At 47.2% G+C, this 23,815-nt stretch overlaps 1 protein-coding gene across 1 annotated transcript in view; it reads right to left on the reverse strand.

Moving 5' to 3' along the window:
• The window catches only part of PLB1 (phospholipase B1), a 119,144-nt gene that overhangs the window by 57,675 nt on the left and 37,654 nt on the right, over positions 1-23,815 (reverse strand). The window contains exons 15-23 of the mRNA XM_054476049.2: positions 23,396-23,454; positions 20,990-21,063; positions 19,481-19,524; positions 13,006-13,114; positions 8,187-8,238; positions 6,640-6,720; positions 4,294-4,359; positions 3,917-4,017; positions 567-648 (exon numbers count right to left, since the gene is read on the reverse strand). Coding sequence (XP_054332024.1) covers positions 567-648; positions 3,917-4,017; positions 4,294-4,359; positions 6,640-6,720; positions 8,187-8,238; positions 13,006-13,114; positions 19,481-19,524; positions 20,990-21,063; positions 23,396-23,454 — 668 coding nt within the window. The remainder of the gene's footprint in view (positions 1-566; positions 649-3,916; positions 4,018-4,293; positions 4,360-6,639; positions 6,721-8,186; positions 8,239-13,005; positions 13,115-19,480; positions 19,525-20,989; positions 21,064-23,395; positions 23,455-23,815) is intronic.

A 23,815-nucleotide genomic window follows, 5' to 3' on the forward strand; every position in this document is an offset into this window, starting at 1 on the left:
AAGAACTAAAACGAACAGCTCACAAGATGGAGATCATCTCCTGACTTTCTTTCTCCTTGTGCTCCCCCAAGAACATCCATTCTATAGGAGCGGAGGGCAGAGGGAATGCACCCTATCTCACTGAACCCTGGAGAGCCTCAAGGGAGGGAAGACTTTCAGCCTCCATTTCCCACCCAGGAGCTGGAAGTTCAGGGAACTTTCATTGCCCATGTGTCTAATGTTCCACAACCAGTGAGCAGAGTCGAGGTTTGGATCTGGATAGATCCACTCGGAAACTTCTTTCCATGATCCATGCTTGCCCATGGACAAGTGGAAACGTTCGTTTCATGTAACGACCGGGAACTGAGATTCAGTGGCTCATGTTCAGGGACTTGGTTCTGTGGTGCAATTCAAACAAACCAAATAGCAGGCCCTGCTGTGTCTCAGGGTGTTTTAAAATCAGTAAACTAGTCAGTGGTCATCACCCACACGGGGTCAAAATTACCTAAGCACTGACTTGTTCTCTAGACAGAGCAATCAAATCACATAGCAGTTCTGGGAAGTCTTAGAACTCCTTCCCGGCTTACCTGAAACTTCTTGTTGAATTCGATGAGGGTGGCAAGTTCTGTTGAGTTATCATCAAACTTCAGGACACAGGGACACAGAGACCTGCAGACCAAACCAAACAGAAACCCTCATCCCACCAAGATCACCATCCTGAATAAGTGATGCAGAAACGTTGGCTTGAGACTCAATGTCTTTCTTTTAACTTAGAGTTCAGAGATCTGTGCTAATGAGGAGCCTGGCTGGCTGACCTGCTGACCATACCAAACGAAGCTAAAGAAGATTTCCAGGCCAGGCGCAGCGGCTCACGCCTGTAATCCCAGCACTTTGGTGGGCCGAGGTGGGTGGATCACTTGAGGTCAGGAGTTCGAGACCAGGCTGGCTGACATGGCAAAACTCCGTCTCTACTAAAAATACAAAATATTAGCCGGGGGTGGTGCTGCATGCCTGTGGTCCCAGCTACTCGGGAGGCTGAGGCATGAGAATCGCTTGAATCCGGGAGGTGGAGGTTGCAGTGAGCTGAGATTGTGCCACTGCACTCCAGCCTGGGCGACAGAGTGAGACTGTCTCAAAAGAAAAAAAAAAAGAAAAAAGAAAAATTGCCTAACCTGGATTTGCTCTTGAAAATGAAATAGACTTCTTCCGATTTCTGTAGGAGTGACTTTTACAGAGACGAGTCACCTTGGGGCTGTCTGAGGAAAGTGCTGTGCCATTGAGGCATACTGCAGCGACAACAATAATAATTGCTAAGATACATTGACTTGAGTGTATCTTAGCAATTATTATTGAATAATTAACATTGAACACTGTACCAAGCACTGCAATAATAACTTTATGGGTATTAACCTGTTTAATCCTCCCAGCCATTCTAGAAGTGGTATTCTCATTATCCCTGTTTTAGAGATGAGGAAACCCAGGCTCAGCGTGGTTGAGTAACTTTCTCAAGGCTGCATGGGTGCTGAGTGTGGGAGCTAGGACTTGAACTCAAGTCTGCCTGGCTCTGAACCTGAGCTCTGAATCTCTATATTAAACTGCTTCCATCCAGTCTGCAGCTCTGACCTGGCCAGCTATCTGGCACATCTGGGCTTTTGGTCCAGGGGGATGAGGTGATAACAGCAGGGATGGCTCTGTGTAGACTCAGCACTGCAGAGGAAAGCACAGCCACCTAATGAAACAATGGAGAGGTGGGGAGTGCCGGGCACTGCAGAGGTGGCAGGAGAAGGTGACCTGAGTCTATCCAACCTTGACATTCAGTGACTTGGCCATCTCAGATCTGTGAATGTGCCTGGCAAATGCCTATTCTGAACTTTTAGTTTGAATGGTCTAAAAAACCCTGCCAAGATGGGTAGCAAGAGGCTTTCTGGTAAGCTGCTCTCAAATGGAGTGAAGACACTGATCCCCTGTGTGGCCCAGTGACTGGAGAAAGTGGGAGCCAGGGGATGAGTCAGCAGTTGGAAATAGCATGCCTGACACCAGCTGTGTTCATAGGCACATGTCACCCAGCAGCCATCCTGTCTCTGCTCACAGCACCGTGAGGCCTTCTCCAGGGGACCTGTGCAGTTTGGGTCCCCCAGGTGAGGCATGGCATGGATCTACAGAGGAGCAGGAAAGGTACCCCTTAACTTCCAAGAGCAAGTCTGGCCCTTGTGAATTATTCATTCAGCAAACAGCAGCTGAGCCCCTACACCACGCTAGCAGTGACTCAGGCTGAGTTCGCAGGCTGTGGGGGAGGGAGGCACATGAGTAATTACCATGTGATGTGCTCAGGGCTGGGGTGGGGATCTGTACCGAGTAACAGAGCTGGGGGCAGGGTAGGGGAGCACAGTCTCAGTGACCTTGGCTAACAGTACAGAGGAGAACCTGCAGGAAGGAAGGCTGCGGAAAACGTTCATGCTTCACTTAGAGCAACGTCTTATTCCTGACGGTCCTGGAGATGTGTGATACAGGCTGGGTCTCCCTTATCTGAAATGCTTTGAGCCAGAAGCATTTCAGATTTCAGATTTTTCTTTTTTTTTTTTGGAATATTTGCATTACCCTATGGCTATTGTTTTAAGCCACATCTTTACAACACAGAGAATGAGCAAAAACTAGGTGAGTAATGCACGCAGGTCTTAGCCCCACATGAGCTATTATGGGGAACCTGTTGTTGGAGCATCCGGCCTGCACATGTGCCATTTTGCTACCCTTTGTGGGCATGCTTGAGCCGCAGGATCTGGGCATGCCCAGAGAAGATAGTGTATCGCAGCTGAAGGGGGCTTTTTGGGGATGCTGAATAAACTGCGTGCTGTGCACCTGTGTTTTGACTACAACCTGTCACATGAGGTCAGGTGTGGAATCTTCCCCTTGTGGTGTCATGTCAGCACTTTAAAAGTTTTGGATTCTGGGCCAGGCATGGTGGCTCACGCCTGTAATCCCAGCACTTTGGGAGGCCGAGGAGGGTGGATCACCTGAGGTCAGCAGTTCAGGACCAGCTTGGCCAACATGGTAAAACCCTGTCTCTCCTAAAAATACAAAAATTAGCTGGGTGTGGTGGTGTGCCTGTAATCCCAGCTACTCAGGAGGCTGAGGTGGGAGAATTGCTTGAACCTGGGAGGTGGAGGCTGCAGTGAGCCGAGATCATGCCATTGCACTCCAGCCTAGGCAACAGAGCGAGACCCCGTCTCAAAAAAAAAAAAAAAAAAAAAAAAAAAAGTTTTGGATTTTGGAGCATTTCAGATTTCAGATTTTCAGATGAGGGATGCTCAGCCTGTATTAGAGGGGGAAGCCAGCTCTGTCTGGCTCTGGAGGCTGAGGGGTGAAGACGTCCTCTCAGGCACCTTCTCGACCAGGGCTCTCTACTCTCTGGGGAGGACTCTGTCCTCTGGACCCTGCTGATTCTGGTTTGACTTCCTTCTCTGGCAGGTGACAGTGGCCCTATATCTGTGAAGGCTTTACATGGAACACCCATACCAACCAGAGGCACCCATGTCCTAGAGATGGGCCTCTAGGAGGGGGCAGATCAGCTCTGGACACACTTGGAAGCAGGTCCTGGCAGTGGCCTGGGTGGTCCCCAGGCCTCAGCCACACAGCTTGACTCCATTCCTAGTGTTTTACTCTTCCCTCTGGAGGCCTGAAGGGTGCCTTGTGGTTGCCATGGCAACAGAGGCGGGGTGCAGGGGTAGTTCCCCATGCACACCCTGAGGTGGGCTGAGGCCTACACCAGGGTGGAAAAATCCTGGGATATCCTCCCCTTAGGCCTTTCCAGGTTAGAAGATGGGGTGGTCGCAGCCCTTTCACGCTTCGGCCCTTGGTTTTTCTAAGGAATTTGCTAAGGGTGCCACTGCCCTTAGCAGTGAGGATTCTTAGCAGAATCAGGGAGAAGCATCTGTCTGACCTGAGGATCATCCTTGGGCAGTAGACTTTTTTCTCCTGGTACAGCTCCCTCAGGTTGACGATCTCAAGCACCGTCACCAGGTTCACAAATGCCCGAGGAACCTGAGAAAAGGCAAAATCAGTCACCAAGAGGATGAGGCTGGGCAGCTCCAGGCTTTCACCTGGGTTTGGGGCCTGCTCTTCCTGCTGAAGTTTCAGATCTAGGGACTTCCATCTGCCCCCATCCACTTCCTCCACCCGTCCCTGCTCCCCATCTAAGCATTTGGGCTAGGATCCACAACAAAGGTGACCTGTGGGGAGGTCTCAGCAGGATGCTAGAGCTTCCTCTAGGCTAGGTCTGAGGTCTAAGATACAGGCCTCATGGCCTAGCCTCCGTACCTCGGCATGGAGGATGTCCAGGGCCTTCCCAATGTTGTCTGTGAAGTTCTGGGGAGAATAGTGAACCTGCCGGAAGAGGAAGTGTCCCTTGAACACCATTTGTCACCTCATCTCTCTACAGAACAGGGCTACTTTCTCTCTTGGGTCCCCTTCTTTTTTTTTTTTTGAGACAGGATCTCACTCTGTCTCCTGGGCTGGAGTGCAGTGGCGTGATCACGGCTCACTGCAACCTTCGCCTCCTGGGCTCAAGCAATCCTCCCACCTCAGCCTCCCAAGTAGCTGGGACCACAGGTGCATGCCACCACACCTAGCCATTTTTGTATTTTTTGGTAGAGATGGGGTTTCACCGTGTTGCCCAGGCTGGTCCTGGGCTCAAATGATCCATCCACCTCAGCCTCCCAAAGTGCTGGGATTACAGCTGGCCGGAGTCCCCTTCTTTCTGTATTCAGTCACAGCAGGCAATATTGAAATATAGTGTTTGTCTTTGGGGCCCCAGCCTCGACACCAGCCCCATGATCCTCAGGTTTGTCATGGCTGTGGCCCTCAGGGAAATGCCTTTTTTTTTTTTTTTTTTTTTTTTTTTTTTTTTGCATGAGCTCTGGATCTACTCCGTATCCACTAACTGTAGAGCCAGAGCATCACATCTCTGGGCCCCTCTAACATGGGGATGTCCAAGCAGATGACTTCTAAGATCTCCTGCAACCTGAGCAGCCTCTGTCCTATGGCCCGATCTCTTTTGCTTGGAGCCTCAGTGTCTGGGGCTACTGAGCACACCCTACATAAATCAAGGCAATAATGGGAGGGGAAGAGGGAAGAGGGTCTTGTGAAACACCTGCCACACCAAGCCTAAACACATTTTAACTGTTTCTCCTGATATCGATATTTGTGGTTTTAAAGCTTTCTCAGCAGTGGAACTCTTTCTCTGATTGAAATCTAACCAAAAGCCCTGCTGTACGGAACATATCAAAGCTGTGTCACTTAACATGAGCAAGAGAGGGGCCCAGGGTCCCACCTCCTCATGGGCTGCCAGCAGCCCCAAGGCTCCCCTCTGGGCCCTTCAGATCACAGCTTGAAAACTCCTGACTCCTGGTGACTTTGATGCCAGGAAAGTGGGGTTGTGAGGGGCCTGGGGGCCGGGGCATCCCTCTAGGTAGGTGCTCACAGGCCAGAACAAGACCACTACTTCCTAAATCTCACTCTGCTGGTCCCCTTTCTGCCTGACAAACCTCCTCATCTTCAAGCCTGAGCTGGAAAGTCTCCTGCTCTGTGTAAATCTCTCCAACAACCCTCTTTCCCACACACCAGGGTCCCACAGTAACTTTGCTTTTTTTTTTTTTGAGACGGAGTCTTGCTTTGTCACCCAGGCTGGAGTGCAGTGGTGTGATCTCAGCTCACTGCAACCTCTGCCACCTGGGTTCAAGCGATTCTTCCACCTCAGCCTCCCAAGTAGCTGGGACTACAGGCACTCGCCATCATGACGGGCTAATTTTTGTATTTTTGTAGAGACAGGGTTTCACCATGTTGGCCACGCTGATCTCGAACTCCTGACCTCAGGTAATCTGCCTGCCTTGGCTTCCCAAAGTGCTGGGATTACTGGTGTGAGCCACCACACCCAGCCAACTTTGCTTTTAGACCTCCCTTCTGCATGTATCCCTACAACCACATCCTGATGTCTGCATTGTGCTGTGATGAATTGCCTGTGTCTCTCTCCACTGGCAGTGCAAGTTCCTGAGGACAGGGCCTGTGTTTCCTTCACCACTGCTTTGCTCCTAGTACATTTCTGGCATAGGTGTGGGTGGGAGACTAGTGGGTATGCCCTGTCAGGCTTCTATCAGCTCAGAGACTGAGGCTCCAGGAGGATATGCAGCATCCATGGAGCAGTAGTCTTGATCTTGGGTTCCCCACCAGCCCAGAATGACTTGGCTCTGAAGCTTGCCCAAATGCCTGCAGGAAATCGACCTTCCCACACAAGTGACAGCACAAAGGTGGAAAGGGCAAGGCTGCTGGAGACTGGGGAAGGGAGCTAACCTGTGACTCTCTGTGAACATGGGAAAGATTTTTCTAGTCATTGGGTGTTATCTTGCTTTCTAGAATGATATGATCAAGCTCCCTTGATAGGAAACTTAATCAGGATCAATCTTATAACTAATCCTGCTTGCCCAGGTGAATGGCTCCCTGGAAGTGAATGCCTTCTCAGTCTCAGGGTTCATCCCAGGCTGGATCCAAGACAAACCACAAGCCTGAGTCCCAACTTAGCTCTACTGCTCCCGGGCAGAGCAAGTGACCGGGCTGTGAAAATCCTTCTCTGGGCACCGTGAGTCTTGAGTAAAGGGCCTGGAGACCTACCAGATCATTGCAGAAATCACAGAGGTCATTGCCACCTATAAACAGGGTTATTATCTTCCAGTCTTCCTGAAAGTGTATCCTCTGAAATGAATAAGAAACACACAAGTAAGCACCTTGTCCCAGAGTCAAGTCAAGGAAAACACAAAATGCTTGACACTAGAAGAGATGAGTCCTCACACACCAGAGTGTCTCACGGACTTTTGAATGTTTTGTTCCTTGGTTTTAGGGTCCTGAGACTATACGTGCTAAATGGTTCATTTATTTTAGGTGGAATCGCTGAACTTCGATGTGGCTCTGTCCACACACAAAAGCACACACATCAGTTTCCACGTGTCCTGGTGGGAGTGGATACAGATGCCCTCTGAGCTCTGTTCCTCCATCTCCAGCATAGCAAGGAAGTGGGGAAGGGATAAGGAAGCTGGTCTTGGCCATGGGAAAGGAATGTTTGTTCCAGAATCTTCTAGAAATCCTGAATTCTAATTGTGCCTTAAGGGAGAAAGGACCACCTTTCATTACGAGGGAGCTCTCCAAATTTGGAATACTCACACTGGTGACTAGTTCTGCCCATGAACTAGTCAAGCCAGAGAGGCTGAGTAGGGTAAGGTGGCAGCTCTAAGCACAAGCTCTGAAAAGATTTTGCCACCTCTGGGATCTGTCTCCTCCAAGGAGGACCTGGAGAAGTATATGAAGTCACAGGGCTGTGTGGAGAGGGTGCAGCCATACACATTCCATAAACTGTGGCCCCAGGGCAGCCCCGGCCGTGCAAGCCTCTTATATTGCCCCAGGCCTACATAGCTTTGCTTCTCTGATCTACACCTTCCAAAAGAGGGTGGAAAGAGGAAGGTGAGAACAAGATCCAGGAAAGTTTGACATTAAGGGTAGAAATACCTTGAGAACCTCCCAATAATAGACTTTGGTGTACATTAAATTATATATAACATAACTCATCCTAATCTTCCTTTTTATTTTCCACCTAGAAACCCCTGCAAAAAGCCTCTGAATTGAGACCCTGCTTTCATTTGAGGGAGAGCCTCATATTCATCTTTCAGAACCCGGCTCAAACATCTCCTCTACTTTTATTTTTTGGTACTGCTCCTTGCAGACCAGGGCTCTCCCATAAGCCATGTGCCCAGAATAACAGCCAAAATCTCCTTTTCAAGCCTTCCCTGACTGTCCTAAGCAGAGGCACCGGTCCCTTCTGCACCCCACCCTGTCTTATACAGAGTCCTTTCGATGGAGCATGTGGCAACTGTTTTATAATTTGATTCTTCACATTGATCTCCCCTTCCAAGCTCCTTGAGGACAGGACTGTGTTGTATTCTTTTGTGCATCTCCAGCCCCAGCCTGATGCCTGACTCACAGTAGATGTTTAATTTCAACAGCCAGCTGACGGAACAAATAGGAATCCCCTTTCCAGAGGAGCAGTGTTTTAGGCTTCAGATGTGTCTGCTAGAAACCCAAGCCGGGCTCCCAACCACCCCTCAATCCACAGCTGATTTTCTGTGTCCAGGGATTTTTCCTGCCTACTTCCCATCCCAGGGACCCACCGTGTCATTCTTCATCAGGTCCACCAGCCTCCTGGCCTGGACAGGTAAATCCCTGCGGAAACATACCAGAGGAAGTGCTGTGAGGAGTGGGGACTGGCAGGGGCCCTTAGCAGAGAGAACAGCAATCAAATGTACGGTGGAGGAAGGCCCAGGGTGGGCCTCCTGCAGGAAAATGGACTGAAGGCCGTGTCACAGAGCTTCTTCCCCATTCAGGCTCCACTGCGGGGGTATGGGGTGGTGACTGTGCTTGGGAAGGCCAGAGCACTGCATGTAGGAGGGGGTGACTCTCAGTGTGACTATTTTCCTTTTTTTTTTTTTTTTCCCTGAGATGGAGTCTTTCTCTGCCACCCAGGCTGGAGTGCAGTGGCACGATCTCAGCTTACTGCAACCTCTGCCTCCTGGGTTCAAGCAATTCTCCTGATTCAGCCTCCCAAGTAGCTGAAATTATAGCTGTGTGTCACCACACCCAGCTAATTTTTGTATTTTTAGTAGAGATGGGGTTTCACCATGTTGGCCAGGCTGGTCTCAAACTCCTGACCTCACGATCCATCTGCCTCAGCCTCCCAAAGTGCTGGGATTACAGGCGTGAGCCACCATGCCCGGCCAGTGTGACTATTTTCTGATTGGCATATTTGATGGTGTACTTTTCTTTTCCTTCCAAGCCAGGCTTGTTCAGGGCAAACAGAAGGTTTGCCTGTGAGTATTTCACATCATGCACATGTCATGGCACCTCCCATTTTGGCAGGTGCACCTGGGTTGGACACTTAGGTGCCTCTTGCTAACTGTGTGAACGTGACTTAAATTCTCAGTTCAAAAAGACTGCAAAATGGAAACAAGCTCACTGATCTTGGAGGGTCATTGGGAGCAGTAGATGGGAGCCACTGCTGGTGCCAGACAGCCAGGGTTTGAATCCTGGTTCTACAAATGACCAGCTCTGAGACCTTGGCCGACTACTTGATCCTGCAAACTCTCAATTTTTCCCTTTGGGAAATGGGGATGGTAACATACCTTCTTTACAGAGTTGTTGGGGAAATTAAATAAGGTGCCATATAAAGAATTTACAACAGTGCTTGGCATGTAATATGCAACCACTGAATTATTTCTGCCATCATTACCACCATCATCATTGACAAAGTCCCTGGCACAGGGCTTAGCAGGAAACATTAGTGGTCATCCTCTTCCCCTCTTATCTATTAGCCCTACTGGCCTGATGTGAGTCATAGTACACTAGGTATTCGATTACCTGGATGGGGACTTCAGGTAAGTCACTTAACCTTTTAGAGCCTTGATTTCCTCATCTGTAAATCTGAAGTTATCAGAGTAGCTGCTCTGTTGATGGAACAGAGTTTGAGGATGATTACTCAACCACTCTGAAACTCTTTTTTTTTTTTTTTTGAGACTGAGTCTCGCGCTGTTGCCCAGGTTGTAGTGCAATGGCATGATCTCAGTTCACTGCAACCACCACCTCCCAGGTTCAAGCGATTCTCGTGCCTCAGCCTCCCAAGTAACTGGAATTACAGGCACCCGCCACCACACCCGGCTAATTTTTGTACTTTTAGTAGAGATAGGATTTCACCATGTTGGCCAGGCTGATCTCGAACTCCTGACCTCAAGTAATCTGCCAATCTTGGCCTCCCAAAGTGCTGGGATTACAGACGTGAGCCACTGTGCCTGGCCTAAGCTCAATTTTATCATCGGTAAAACATGGGAGTCTGACGTTTTGCTCTGTTCATCTCATGGTTATTGTGCAGACTACAGGGATGATAAATGTGAGGGTGCCTTGTAAATGGCGCACTACTATATCTGCACGACAGCTATTGTAGACCTGGAATAAAGCTTGCAGGGCACAAGGCCAGACTATGTGGTCAAGTCAATGCATCTGTTCAGGCCATGTGGCCTCTTTGTGCCATAGTTTCCTCGACTGTAATACAGGAATAATAACCCTCAACTTTTCCCTGCCACCCAGGATGTGCTTGGATTGCTTGCATGAAAGAGCCCCAAGGCCTCTGGCAATGCAAGGACAGAAACCCAGGGCCATATGAATCACACTCATTTTCGTTACTTGTATGCTCTTGACTCTAAGGTTTCATTCTTGGATGCCTCCCTGACCTAATCATGCTTACAACTGTCTTTCCTCTTATACTACCAGCCCACATATGCTTGGAAAAAGCAAGATTATGGTACTATTAAAGCAGTAAACCTGTAGCCTTTTAACCCTATCCCCATCAAAAGGAAAAGAAAGCCCCAGAATTCATCATAAAACCTATTGGGCCTGCTGGGCACGGTGGCTCACACCTGTAATCCCAGCAGTTTGGGAGGCCGAGGCAGGCAGATCATGAGGTCAGGAGCTCGAGACCATCCTGGCTAACACAGTGAAACCCTGTCTCTACTAAAATACAAAAAAAATGCTCTCGTAGTCCCAGCTACTCAGGAGGGTGAGGCAGGAGAATCTCTTGAATCTGGGAGGCGGAGGTTGCAGGGAGCCGAGATTGCGCCACTGCACTCCAGCCTGGGCAACAGAATGAGACTCTGTCTCAAACAAACAAACAAAACCTATTGGGGTTTGTGTTAGCCATTACTTTGGATACTCTGTCACCTTTCCCACTGGCAATGAATAAGCAAGCTACTTAGGTGGCTCATGGTCTCAGGATGGTGCTGAGAGCTGGAAGGATGTCAGGAAATCTAGGAACCAAACCACATGAGTCCTAGGAACCACATGGTAGTGTGATGTTTGTGATTAAAAATAGGATCTAAAAAATCCAAATAATCCCATCAAAAAGTGGGCAAAGGGCATGAATGGTCAATTCTCAAAAGAAGATATACAACCAGCCAACAAACATTAAAAAATGCTCAACATAACCAAAAGTGCCAGGGAAATGCAAATTAAAACAATGAGATACCACTTTACTCCTGCAAGAACAGCCATAATTAAAAAGTCAAAAAATAATAGATGTTGGCCTGGATATGGTGAAAGGGAACACTTTTACACTGCTGGCGGGAATGTAAACTAGCACAACCACCATGGAAAACAGTGTGGAGATTCCTTAAAGACTGAAAGTAGAATTACCCTTCGATCCAGCCATTCCACTTCTGGGTATCTACCCAAAGGAAAATAAGTCATTACATGAAAAAGACACATGCACATGCATGTTTATTGCAGCACAATTTGCAATTGCAAAGATATGGAACCAACCTAAGTGCTCATCAACCAATAAGTGGATAAAAAAATGTGGTATATATACACATGGAATACTACTCAGCCATAAAAAGGAATGAAATAATGTCATTTGCAGTAACTTGGATGGAGCTGGAAGCCATTATTCTAAGTGAAGTAACTCAGGAATGGAAAACCACATATTGTATGTTCTCACTTCTAAGTGGGAGGGCAAAGCTATGAGGACGCAAAGGCATAAGAATGATATAATGGGCCAGGCATGGTGGCTCACGCCTGTAATCCCAACACTTTGGGAGGCCTAGGCGGGCAGATCACTCGAGGTCAGGAGTTCAAGACCAGCCTGGCCAACATGGTGAAACCCTGTCTCTACCGAAAAATACAACAACAACAAAAAAAATTAGCCGGGAATGGTGATGTGTGCCTGTGATCCCAGCTACTTGGGAGGCTGAGATGGGAAAATCCCTTGAACCTGGGAGGTGGAGGTTGCAGTGAGCTGAGATCACACTACTGTACTCCAGCCTGGGCAACAGAGCAAGACTCTGTCTCAAAAAAAAAAAAAAAAAAAAGAATGATATAATGGACTTTGGGGACTCAGAGAGGAAGGGTGGGGGGGTGGTGAGGGATTAAAGATTACATATTGAGTACAGTGTACACTGCTCAGGTGACAGGTACACCAAAATCTCAGAAATCACCACTAAACAACTTACTCATGTAACCAAAAACTACCTGTACCCCAAAAAGTGTTGAAATAAAAATTAAAAATAAATACAAATAGTACAGGAAAGAAAGGATCATCCAATTTTATTTTTCATTGATTAGGTATGGCATTCACTTGCTCTCTGACCAGGCAGCAAACCTCAAGCAGCACTCAAGGCCCTGGAATCTTGGAATGCAGTGGAGGGATGGGACCTAGGAAAGCTGACCTGCCCACTCTTGAGGACCGGCCTGGCCGTGCCCAGGGACTATGACAGTGATGGCTGTGCTCACTGATGTTTCCCCTAGGTGGGCCTGCCACCTTGCTGCATTACTGCCAGGACCACCATTTTGACCAACATGTGTCACATGTACACTATTTACAGCTCACCAGAACTTTCATATCCAATAGGCATTTGAGCTTCATGACCGCCCTGTGGGACAGGTTCCTAACCAGCCCCACCTCTCAGAGTCTGAGGCTTAGAGAGGCCAGGGAGGAAACCGGGCTCGTACTCAGGTCCTCCCCTCCCAGGGCTGGTGCTCTTCCCAGGACACTGGAAGGATGCAGAGTTTAGAGCCCGAAAGGCACAGCTGAGGAAGGGAGGGAGAGCAGGACTCTGAAACAGCAGTGACATAGCAGTGACAACTGGGACGCAGAGTGAGCCTGCTTATAACCTATGTCTTAAGTGAGATTAACAGACAGGCAAAGTAATCTGCGCAGAGCATATGCCTGGCATCAGAGTCCATTGTGACTAGTTTCTGGAGGTGGGTGTTAGGGTAGGCTCACAGATTTCTTGACACCTCCAAGAGAGCTCTGTCCAGGCTTTGGCCCTGAAACCCTTTCCCCTGACAAAGCCCTTCAACCTTCAGCCATAAAGCCAGTTTAGGCCAAGCCCACCCCTGGTCCCTAGAGGACCTGTGCTGTTCACCGCCCCGGTCACCCCCGCTTACTCAGCTCGGCCTCCTGCCACAGCCTGGTTTAAGAAGGCATTAGGACTGGTTTCTTTCCCAGTGCCAACAGAGAAGCCCTTCAGGGAAGGGTTGAATTCCCGGAGGATGTCTGCAAATACAAGGAAAAGACACGCTTAGTGACTACCGCAAAGCAATCTTCAAATTCCTTTGATAAGCACCAGTGGGTGTTAGGGAGCAGAGTCCCCACTCCACAGCCCCTACTCTTACCCCAACCTTCACTCAGCGTGGGAAGAAAATGTTCAGCAGGATGGCGCTTAACGACAGGGCAGCACACGACAGATGTTTCAATTATTGTTGAAGAAATGTGAGTCTGGGTTACAGGCTTTTCTCATGTATTTTTCTTTTTTTCTAACCATAGACTAACTTTACTGAGATATAACTCACTTACCATAAAATTTACCAATTGAAAGTATACAGTTCAATAACTTTTAGCATATTCACACAGTTGTACAATCATCACCATGTAATCAACTTTAGAACATTTTTATCACCCCAGAAAGAAACCCAGTACCCACTAGCAGTCACTCCCCATTCCCTGCAACCTTGTGGCAATCATGGATCTACTCTGTCTCTGTAGTTTTGCTTATTCAGGCCATTTCATATGAATGAAATCATATACCCCAACATACCTTTTGTGACTGGCCTCTTTCCCTTAGCGTACGGTTGTCAACATTCACCCATATTGTAGCATGCAACTGTACTGCATTCATTTTTATTGTTGAATGATATTCCACTGGATGGATACACCACATTTTATTTATCCATTCTTCAGTTGATGGGGCTTTGGAGTTACTTCCACATTTTGGGTATTATGAAAAATGCTGCTATGAACATTTGTGTATAAGTTTTTGTGTGGATTTCTCTTGGATATATATCTAAGAGTGGAAAAGGTTAAACTCTGTTTAACCCTAACCCTAACCCTGTTTAACCTTTTGAGGAACTGCCAGGACTTTTCCCAAAGCAGCTGCACCATTTTTACATTCCCACCAGCAGTTTATGAGGGCTTCCATTTTTCCACCTCCTTGTCAACACTTATCATGTCTTCCTATTATAACCATGCTAGTGGATGTGAACTGGTATCTCATGGTGGTTTTGATTTGCACTGATGGCTACTGATGTTGAGCATATTTTCAAGTGTTTGCTAGCCATTTGCATATCTTCTGTGCAAAAATGTCTATTCAGATCCTTTGCCCAATTTTAACTGGGTTATCTTTTTATTATTGAGTTCTAAGAGTTATTTATAATTTCTAGACATAAGTTTCTTATTAGATATAGGATTGGCAAGTGTTTTCTTCCACTCTTTGGGTTGTCTTTACTTTCTTTGATATACGATATGATATCCTTTGAAGCGCAAAATATCGATTTTTTTTTCTTTTTTCACTTGTGCTCTTAGTGGCATATCTAAGAAGACTTTGTTTAGCTCAAGATCATAAAGATTTGCTCCTATATTTTCTTCCTAGAGTTAGTTTTAGCTCTTACATTTAGGTCTATGATTCATTTTGAGTGAATTTTTGCATAAAGTGTGAGGTAGGAGTTCAACCTCATTTTTCTGTGTGTAACTATCTAGTTGTCTCAGCACAGTTTATTGAAGACTATTCTTTCCCCCATTGGTTCTGGCATCCTTGCTGAAAATGAGTTAACCACGAATATGAGAGTTTAATTTCTGACTCTCAATCTTAGTCCATTGTTCGATATGTCTATCCTTATGCTAGTACCACATGTCTTGATTACTATAGCTTTATAGTAAGTTTTGAAATTGGTAAGTATGAATCCTATGAATTTGTTCTTTTCTAGATTTCTTGGGATATTCTGGGTCCCTTGAATTTCCACGTGAATTTTAGGGTCAGCCTGCAAATATCTGCAAAGGAGCTAGCCGGAATTTTGATAGGGATCACATTGAATCCGTAGATTGATTTGGGGAGTATTATCAAGAATATTAAATCTTCTCATCCATGAGTGTCAGATGTTTTTCTACTTATTTAGGTCTTTAATTTCTTTCAGCAATGTTTTGTGATCTTAAGAGTAAAAGAGATGCTCTTTTTTGGTTAAATTTGGTTAAATTTATTCCTTTTATTATTTTTGATGCTATTGTAAATAGAATTAATTTCATTTTCACATTAATTGCTAGTATAAAGAATTATACTTGATTTTTGTATATTGGTTTGTACCTTGCAATCACTGAACTCATTTATTAGCTCTAATAATTTTTAGTGGATTTCTTGGGATAGTCTCTATATAATATCATGTCACCTTTAAATAGAAGTGGTTTTATTTCTTTATTTCCAATCTTGGTACTTGTTCTGTCATTTTCTTGCCTCACTGCCATGGGCAGTGTGATGTTGAATAAAAGTGGCAAGAGCATGCATCCTTGTCTTACTCCTGATATCAGAGAGAGGGGGCAGCATTCCATCTGTCACCATTGCCTATGATGTCAGCTGTGGGCTCTTAAAAGATACCCTTTATCAGAGTGAGGAATTTTCCTTCTATCCCTAATTTGTTCAGTGTTCTTTTTACTTTATTTATTTAGAGACAGTCTTACTCTGTCACTCAGGCTGGAGTGAAGTGGCACAATATCAGCTCACTGCAACCTCTGCCTCCCAGGCTCAAGCTATTCTTATGCCTCAGCCTACCAAGCAGCTGGGATTACAGGCACCCGCCACCACACCCAACTAATTTTCGTGTTTTTAGTGGAGACAGGGTTTCACCATGTTGGCCAGGCTAGTCTCTAACTCCTGACTTCAAGCGATCCACCTACCTAGGCCTCCCAAAGTGCTGGTAGTACAGGCGTGAGCCACTGCGCCCGGCCTTTATTGAGTGTTTCTATCATGAAGTGGTGTTAGATTTTTGTTAAACGCTTTTTCTGATCCATTGAGATGATCATCATGTGTGGTTTTGGTCTTTTATCCTATTGACATAGAATATTACATTAATTGATTTTGAGGTTGAAAACTAACCTTGTATTCCTGGGCTAATTCCACTTAGTCATGAGGTATACTCTTCTTTTTTTATATTGCTGGATTTTGTTTGCTAGCATTTTGCATAGGATTTCTGGGTCTACATTCATAATACTTACTGGTCATACTTTTCTTCCCTTGTGATGTCCTTGTCTTATTTTGCTATCAGGGTAAAACTCATAGAATGAGTTGTGAAGCATTCCTTCCTCCTCTGTTTTTGGGAGGAGTTTGTGAAGAACTGGTAATTGATACTAATGTTTGATAGAATTCACCAGCGAAGTCAGAGACAGTCTGGGCTTTTTTTGGTGGGAAGTTTTAAAATTATTAATTCAATCTCTTTGCTTATTATAAATCTATTCAGATTTTCTATTATTATTATTTTTTTTGAGATGGAGTCTCTCTCTGTTGCCTGGGCTGGAGTGCAGTGGCGCGATCTCGGCTCACTGCAAGCTCTGCCTCCAGGGTTCATGCCATTCTCCTGCCTCAGCCTCCCGAGTAGCTGGGACTACAGGCGCCCGCCACCATGCCTGGCTAATTTTTTATATTTTTAGTAGAGACAGGGTTTCGCCATGTTAGCTAGGATGGTCTCGATCTCCTGACCTCGTGATCTGCCTGCCTCAGCCTCCCAAAGTGCTGGGATTACAGGCGTGAGCCACCGCGCCCAGCCTCAGATTTTCTACTTTTTATGGAGTCAATTTCAGTAGTTTGTGCCTTTCTAGGAATTTGTCCATTTCATCCAAGTTTTCTGATTTATTGGCATACAATTTGTTCATGGTATTCTCTAAGAATCCTTTTTATTTCTGTAAGGTTGGTAGTATCTCCTCTTTCATTCTTGATTTTCATTCCCCCTTCCTTTTGCCAGTCTAAAGTTTTGTCAGTTTTGTTGAACTCTGCAATCTCATGCATTCTAATTGCCTTTACTAATATGGATCCACACTTTTCACTTTTTCATCTTTCCAACTTGGCTGAGCATCCTGAGAGCAGGGTCTATATATACCCTAGGGCCTCACATAATGCTTAATACATGATTATGGACTGAATTAGAAATAAAACGAAGTTCAGACAAGCTTGGAGATTTGTTCAAAGACATGTAGCTGCTGAGAATGGCTGGTCTCTCAGCTCCAACACAAGGGCACTTGCCCCCGCTGTCTCACAATCTGTTAGGATGTGAGAAAGAAACTGGCCGGGTAGCAGCCAGGACTTTAGGGCCCCATTCAGCAGAGTGCTTGCTAGAACCCAGCACTGCTGCAGGTTTACTCAGCACAGATGGACTGGACTCATTCCTTGAGGTTTGGGGATATTACACTAATAAATGGAAATTGCTCTGATTTCTATTCAAGAGAAGAAAGGACTATGAAATCACCTGAGCGATTTGAAAGTGGAATGGTTTGTCCTAGGAGGTGGCAGGTTCCCTAGGAGGTAGAAGTAACTCAGCCCAGCCTACCCAGCTACTTAGCAAGCATATCATAGGGAGGAACCGCACATTGGATAGGGCAACGACTTGCTGGTGCAGGCAGTTCTCTCTGCCAGGAACATTGTCTCCCCTTTCCTTACCTGACGAATTCTAATTTTTGACGCTCCTTTTCAGAAGACAGGGTTAACAGCCTCTATGTTTATTTTCCCCTAAGCTTTGTACACATCTATAAATATTAGTCATGTGTCTGTCTTTAGGAAGACATGCTGCCAAAGAGACTTCGGTGATGTCATCGGAGCACTGTTCTCCTATTTTCCAAGCCCTCAGCACTGGAATATTTGCTGGATTAAATTGAACAGGGGGTTGAACGGGGATTCTGTTCTACCCTTACATTCTTATGAGTTTTCTAACACATTTCCATATAGTTACTTCCCCCTGGATTATCTAGCCCCTACAATCAAATAGTCTTCACATCTGTAGCAAGAAGAGTCTAAATAGCGGATAATCCATTTCTGGGCTAAGTGTGTCAGGGGAGTCATCCACCTGCGGGGTGACATTGTCTCAATCCTTTGTAAATTACTTTGGTGAAAGAGGTGAAGCCAAATATTATCCAATTATCTTGTCCATAATACGAGGATGGGAAGTAGAGAGCCCAGAAAGCTTTTGCATACATTGGGCCATCCCACAGCCAAGTTCATCACACTCACAAAAGCACCCTGAACCATCTCCTAGCAATAGAGGAACTGATTTATAGCTCATGTGTGTAGACCTAGATATAAAGAAGGCAGGGAGTGCTTGTGGCACAGAACCCTGTCTACCTAAATTCAACAGGATTTACAAATAACCAAAACAGATAACGCGAAGTCTGCTCAGCTCTGCTCTGCCTATGTAGAGATTAAGCTACGATGTCCTCCTCATCCAAGTCTTGGTGGCTTCAAGTTGTTAGCTTCTAAAGATATATTACAAAAGGCTATGTACCAGGAAAGTAAACGAGAATGGGACCAATTAAATTCCTCCCAGGCAAAATTATCAGCCAGAAGATTCCAGGGGAAGAATTCAATTTAAACATGTATCGCCTGCATACTTTAAGAACAAGCAGGGAGATGTGTATGCACTGGGGAGAATTTTAAAAAGATAAGATCAGACCCTTCAGAGAATATAATCAGGCTTTAAAAAAATCATTCCGCCTGTAATCCCAGCACCTTGGGAGGCCGAGGCGGGCGGATCACGAAGTCAGGAGATCAAGACCATCCTGGCCAACATGATGAAACCCTGTCTCTACTAAAAATACAAAAATTAGCTGGATGTGGTGGCGGGGGCCAGTAGTCCCAGCTACTCAGGAGGCTGAGGCTGGAGAAACGTTTGAACCCGGGAGGCGGAGGTTGCAGTGAGCCGAGATGGCGCCACTGCACTCCAGCCTGGCAACAGAGGGAGACTCCATCTCAAAAAAAAAAAAAAAAAAAAAAGAAAGAAAGAAATCATTCCGAGAAGGTTGGTGGGAAGTAAATTAAGGAAAGTGTTGAGTCCCAAAATGGCTGTGTCTGCACAGCCTGCACAAGGTAACTTCATCTCCTCCTGCGGCAATAGCAGCGGTTCCTACAGCAACCCCGCAATTCAATATCTGTGCGCAGCTGTGCCTGCGCCCCAGGTGCCTGGATCGATGCCTCTCGCGGGGGTGATTTGCTTGGAAAGGCACACCCGGGTTTCCTTTTCTTCTTTCTTGAATCACTTTTCTTTATTCTCTCTAATCTCATGCCAGGTTATTGAATCACTTTTTAATGACTTGCACTAAGATGTGATCTTTTTCCCCGCTTTACTTTCTTCCTTCCTTGGTCAAAGACAATTTCTTTTTGACACCTCCCCGCTCCCGGCCCCCAAGCCCCGAACCCCGCTCCACCAACTCTAAGGCTTTCGTCACTGTCGGAAGCGGAGCTAGGCGGCAGTCTCGGGAGGCAGCGCCCCCTGGTGAATTTAGCGGGCTCCTGCAGCCGGGGCTCCTCCCGAGGCTCGCGCCATCTGCAGGGGGAGCGGGAAGCGTGCAGGGGCCGCCCCAAACCAAACAGCCCGGCCGCCGCCGCGTACTCACTCGCCAGGGTGGTAACGGTGCCGATGCTCTCATCTCCGCCGACGCTGTATCGTGGGTCCAAGAAAGAAAATGAAGGGTTAAAATGCCAGCCACGCCGAGACCCTTCAGACACTAGCCAGAAACGCCCGTCTCCCGAGAAACAGCCCGGGGGCTTGGAGCTTGCCCTTTCCCCATCACTTCAGTAGAAAAACGGAAAAAGCAAACCAGAATACGACTCCTCTCCCCATAGGCCAGCACATGCAAACAAAACGCCAGCTTTAAACTGGCGGCTGATTTTCGCTGATGTTGGGGCAGGGGAGGTAAGTTGGTTCCTTGCACCCCTGCTTTCAAAGGGGACGTAGTCCCTCGTCTGCCAGCCCCTTTCCAACTAGCCACTGCAGCGTGCGTTAATATTATTGGTGTAAACGTAGTTTTTAAAAAGTTGGCCCTATTTTTTCTCTTTTCTCTTCCTGCTTGGCTTGGAAAAGCCGTTTTTAAAAGGTGTCTTCTAGAGAGTCAGCCATCTTCCAAGCCAATAATAAAATTCCAAGGTGATCAAAGTTAGAAGGGTTTCTAGGCATGCAAATATGCAGCATTCCAGAGTGGATTGGATTCCCTGCTTTTCCACACCCCGCACCCCATTCTGTGCCAAGGGTGTCTAGGAGCATCTAAAAGGTTCCCCAAATGTTTGGGTTTAACTGTGCTGCAACGTGAGGAAGGATGCCAGAGACTCGGCACTCAGGTTAAAGCAGGTGTCAGATAGAGATGCCAGATTCCAGCTGAGGAAACACCAAACCTGCCCGGGCTTGCAGCAGAGGTTTGATCACATACAGAGCAGAAATAAGCCTGCCCAAAGTGATACATGATAAGGGAATGCACTGGTAGGGGCCAGGAAGCATCTGCTCTGCTTCCTGATCTTTTACCTTCTGGCTGTGTGATCTTGGTCAGGTTACTTGCCCTCTCTGAGCCTTGTTTCCTCATCTGCAAAATAAAGGCCCTATAATAACAATGCCAACTACCAGATACTTAGCGTCAAGCACTGTGCTGGACACTTAAATTCTTTCTAGTCCTCAGACAGTGCTCAGGTAGTAGCATTATTTCCACATCAGAGATGAGGAGAGAAGCTCAGAGAGGTTAGGGAACTTGCCCAAGGTTACATCCAACTGGGCAGCTAGGGCTCAGCTACAAATCTGGTTCCAAAGGCAATGATCTGTGCATCACTCAGGCCACTGCCTCCTTCTGAGATCATATCACAGAGGGAGAAATGGAAGCCAGAGAAGCATTTCCAACCCAAACATTTATGTAGTTTCTCTTCTAGACTCCTGGCTCAAGGCTCAGCTACTGTTTTGGGCAATGTAGTGGTTTGAGGAGGCTGGTGAATACCTTTTTCAAATTAAACCTAGAAGTTGGTCATAGAAAAGAACAAAGTGGCCCACCCTTCGCTTAAGGCGTTGTTTTCTAGAACGCTCAGGGCGTTTTCCTTGCTCTGCAATGAAGGGGTTTTTGGGGCCTTGCCACACCCTCACTCACCTCCAGGACAGGCCTCGGTACTGAGTCAAGACGTCCAAGACATTCCCAGGTGTGGACCCGGCCCCATTGCCTGCCTGAGAGGAAACAATGAAGGGGTGAGTTTCTCTGCTTTCCCCAGTGGTCCTCCTCTGCCTGCCTGCCAAAAGGTCTATGTTCTTATGCTGGCCAGGACCACCTGGGCACTCTCTGGGATCTAGGGTCTAGATGGCACCATGTCTCCATATGCGCCCTGCCTTTTCAGAGATGAGTGAGAGCGCCCACTGGGAATGCCTGGTGCTGTTCACAGCTCTGCTTCATTCTAAGAAACCCAGCCTAGGCCAAGACCAAGTGAAACTTGTCTAGCAAAAGTGCTCTTGAAATTAGACTGTACCTTTTCAAAAGGATACATTTCAGGGTCCTGGTTTTCTCATTTTTTTAAAGTTGTGAAGTATATTATAAAAGGAAATATAGCATTATCCTTTTATACCAATATATCTCACCTATGCACAGTTTAAAATGTAGTAATAAAATGAAATCCCACATAGCCATCGTCAGCTGAAGAAAGCACAACGTGGACACTCTCCAGGTGCATGTCCCTTGCCTAAAGCACGTTGTTTCTGAGCATTTTGAAGGGCATGCTGAGACTGGCCTCCCAGGCAGTTGGGGGTGAAGGCTGGCCTCCACGAGAGGCCCCCCCACGTGTCATCCCTGCTCTCTGGTGCCCAGTTCCTTTGCTACCTGCCAGGCAGGTTCACACCCAAAGTGCTGCCTCCCTAGGAACCCCTGATCAGCTGTGCCAAGATGTGATGACCCCTTGTCCTAAGAGTATCTTCAAGGAGACCAAGGAATTGGGAGCAGGTGATGTCAGGCCCTGCCGGGCAGGAAGAGGTTGGGATAAGCAGTGTATGAAGCTGCTAAGGCCCAGCCTGCCAGTCCTTCCTGGGAGGTTATGAGCAGTCAGGCCTTTGGGGTAAAGAGTGGCTGAGGGGCCATGGAGGAGGCTGCCACAGCACAGGGATAGGGCCCTGGACTTAGGGTCAGGATCCTTGAATTTTGATCCTGGCTCGAGCACTTACAAGCTGTGTGACCTTAGGCACTTCACCTTGCCCAGCTTCATTCACCTTCTTATTGATTTAGAGGCAGGGCCTTGCTCTGTTGTCTAGCCTGGAGTGTAGTTGCACCATTGTAGCTCATTGCAGCCTTGAAATCCTGAGCTCAAGTGATCTTCCAGCCCCAGCCTTTCAAGTAGCTGGGACTATAGGCATGTGCCACCATGCTTAATTTTTTTTCTTTTTTTTTTTTTGTAGAGATTGGGTCTTGCTTTGTTGCCCAGGCTCACCTTGACCCCCTGGCCTCAAGTGATCCTTCTGCCCTGGCCTCCTAAAGTGCTGGGATTACAGATGTAAGCCACTGTGCCCAGCTATTTCTTTTTTTTTTTTTTTTTTTTTTTCCATTTTTGTAGAGATGGAGTCTTGCTGTGTTGCCCAGGCTGGTCTCAACCTCTTGGCCTCAAGTGATCCTCCCACCCTGGCCTCCTAAAGTGCTGGGATTATAGATGTGAGCCACTGGGCCCAGCCTTTATTGGTTGAATCTAAAGAAAGTCATACCTCGCAGGCTTTTGTCATGAAGATACATCCCACTGAGTGGAATGATATCACCGTGATAGACCATAGACATGAGAGGTGTCTGCTTGTTCTTGGGGAGGATTCAGCTGGAGACCCTGTATTCTATTGGCCCAGAGAATAGCAGCTGGACTCTGATGAGAGGCTGCTGAATGGAAGCTGTGTCTAGGACCCCCAGCCCCCAGGCTCTCAAGGGCCTGATTCTGCTTTTCATGGATAGTGCTTTGCAGGGTCTGGGGTGTCACCCGGGGGTAGATGCAGAAGTGGGTTTGGAACATCTCTGGCCTATCTGCCTCTTCCACAGACTCCCGTCTTCCCACCCTCCCCCACCTCCCTGCCCCCATTAGCACTTGCCCTGTCTCATCATCTCTTCACCCCTCTTTCTGGTACCTTCCCTTAGCTTTTCTACATGGACAAAACAAAGCACTGGATCCTTGGAGGAGTTCTACACCATGGTCTGGAGATCTTGTCCAATCCTGCCCCACCGCTGACCAGCTGTGTGACTTGGGGTAGGTCACTCCTGTCACCCACAATCCCTCTGGCATCCCTCCACTTCCTGCTCTCTCCTTCATCTCAGCATTGGGGGAGGAAGATGAGACCAGAATGGAGGTGGGAAACCATGATGGGAAGGGAATGCTGTTGAATGCCAGGGTGGGTTGGACAATGGAGAGATGGAGATCAGGACCCGAGATGGCAGCATCTAAGAGCCAGGCGTGAGACCTTCTCTCTCCATTTTCCTCTCCAGGTTCTCATATTAGTCAAAATCTTTTCCTCTCCTGCCCCCTTCTGCATCAGGGTCACTTACTGTGAGAGAGTCACCCAGGGCTCCAATTACGTTGATGTCAGCCGGCTTCAGCCTATGAACTAAGAATATAAGCAGGAGTGAGTGGAAAATGGGGCTTCCAGGAAAGCACTGGACCCATCTACTCTGAAACAAAGGAACAACTTCCATTATAACAAAGAAAAAACTCAGTTTTTACCACCAAGACACCTTGGATAAAAGATAGGAAAAACCCATGCTTGTCAATGGGCTCTGCAATGCCAGCTGTGGAGTCTGAGTGCTGGCTTCCTCTCTGGGGCACCTGGACACAGGAACAGGAAGCTGAAAAGTGGATCCTGCTTTAAGTGGGGAGCTGTGCTCGCATTTGGTGAGACCAGATGCTACAAGGCGAGTGGTGGCAGGCCCTTGGCAAGGTGATTTGGGAGGAGGGAAGAAATTGCCATG

This window comes from Pongo pygmaeus, chromosome 12 (assembly GCF_028885625.2).
Source record: "Pongo pygmaeus isolate AG05252 chromosome 12, NHGRI_mPonPyg2-v2.0_pri, whole genome shotgun sequence".
Taxonomy (NCBI): Eukaryota; Metazoa; Chordata; class Mammalia; order Primates; family Hominidae; genus Pongo; species Pongo pygmaeus.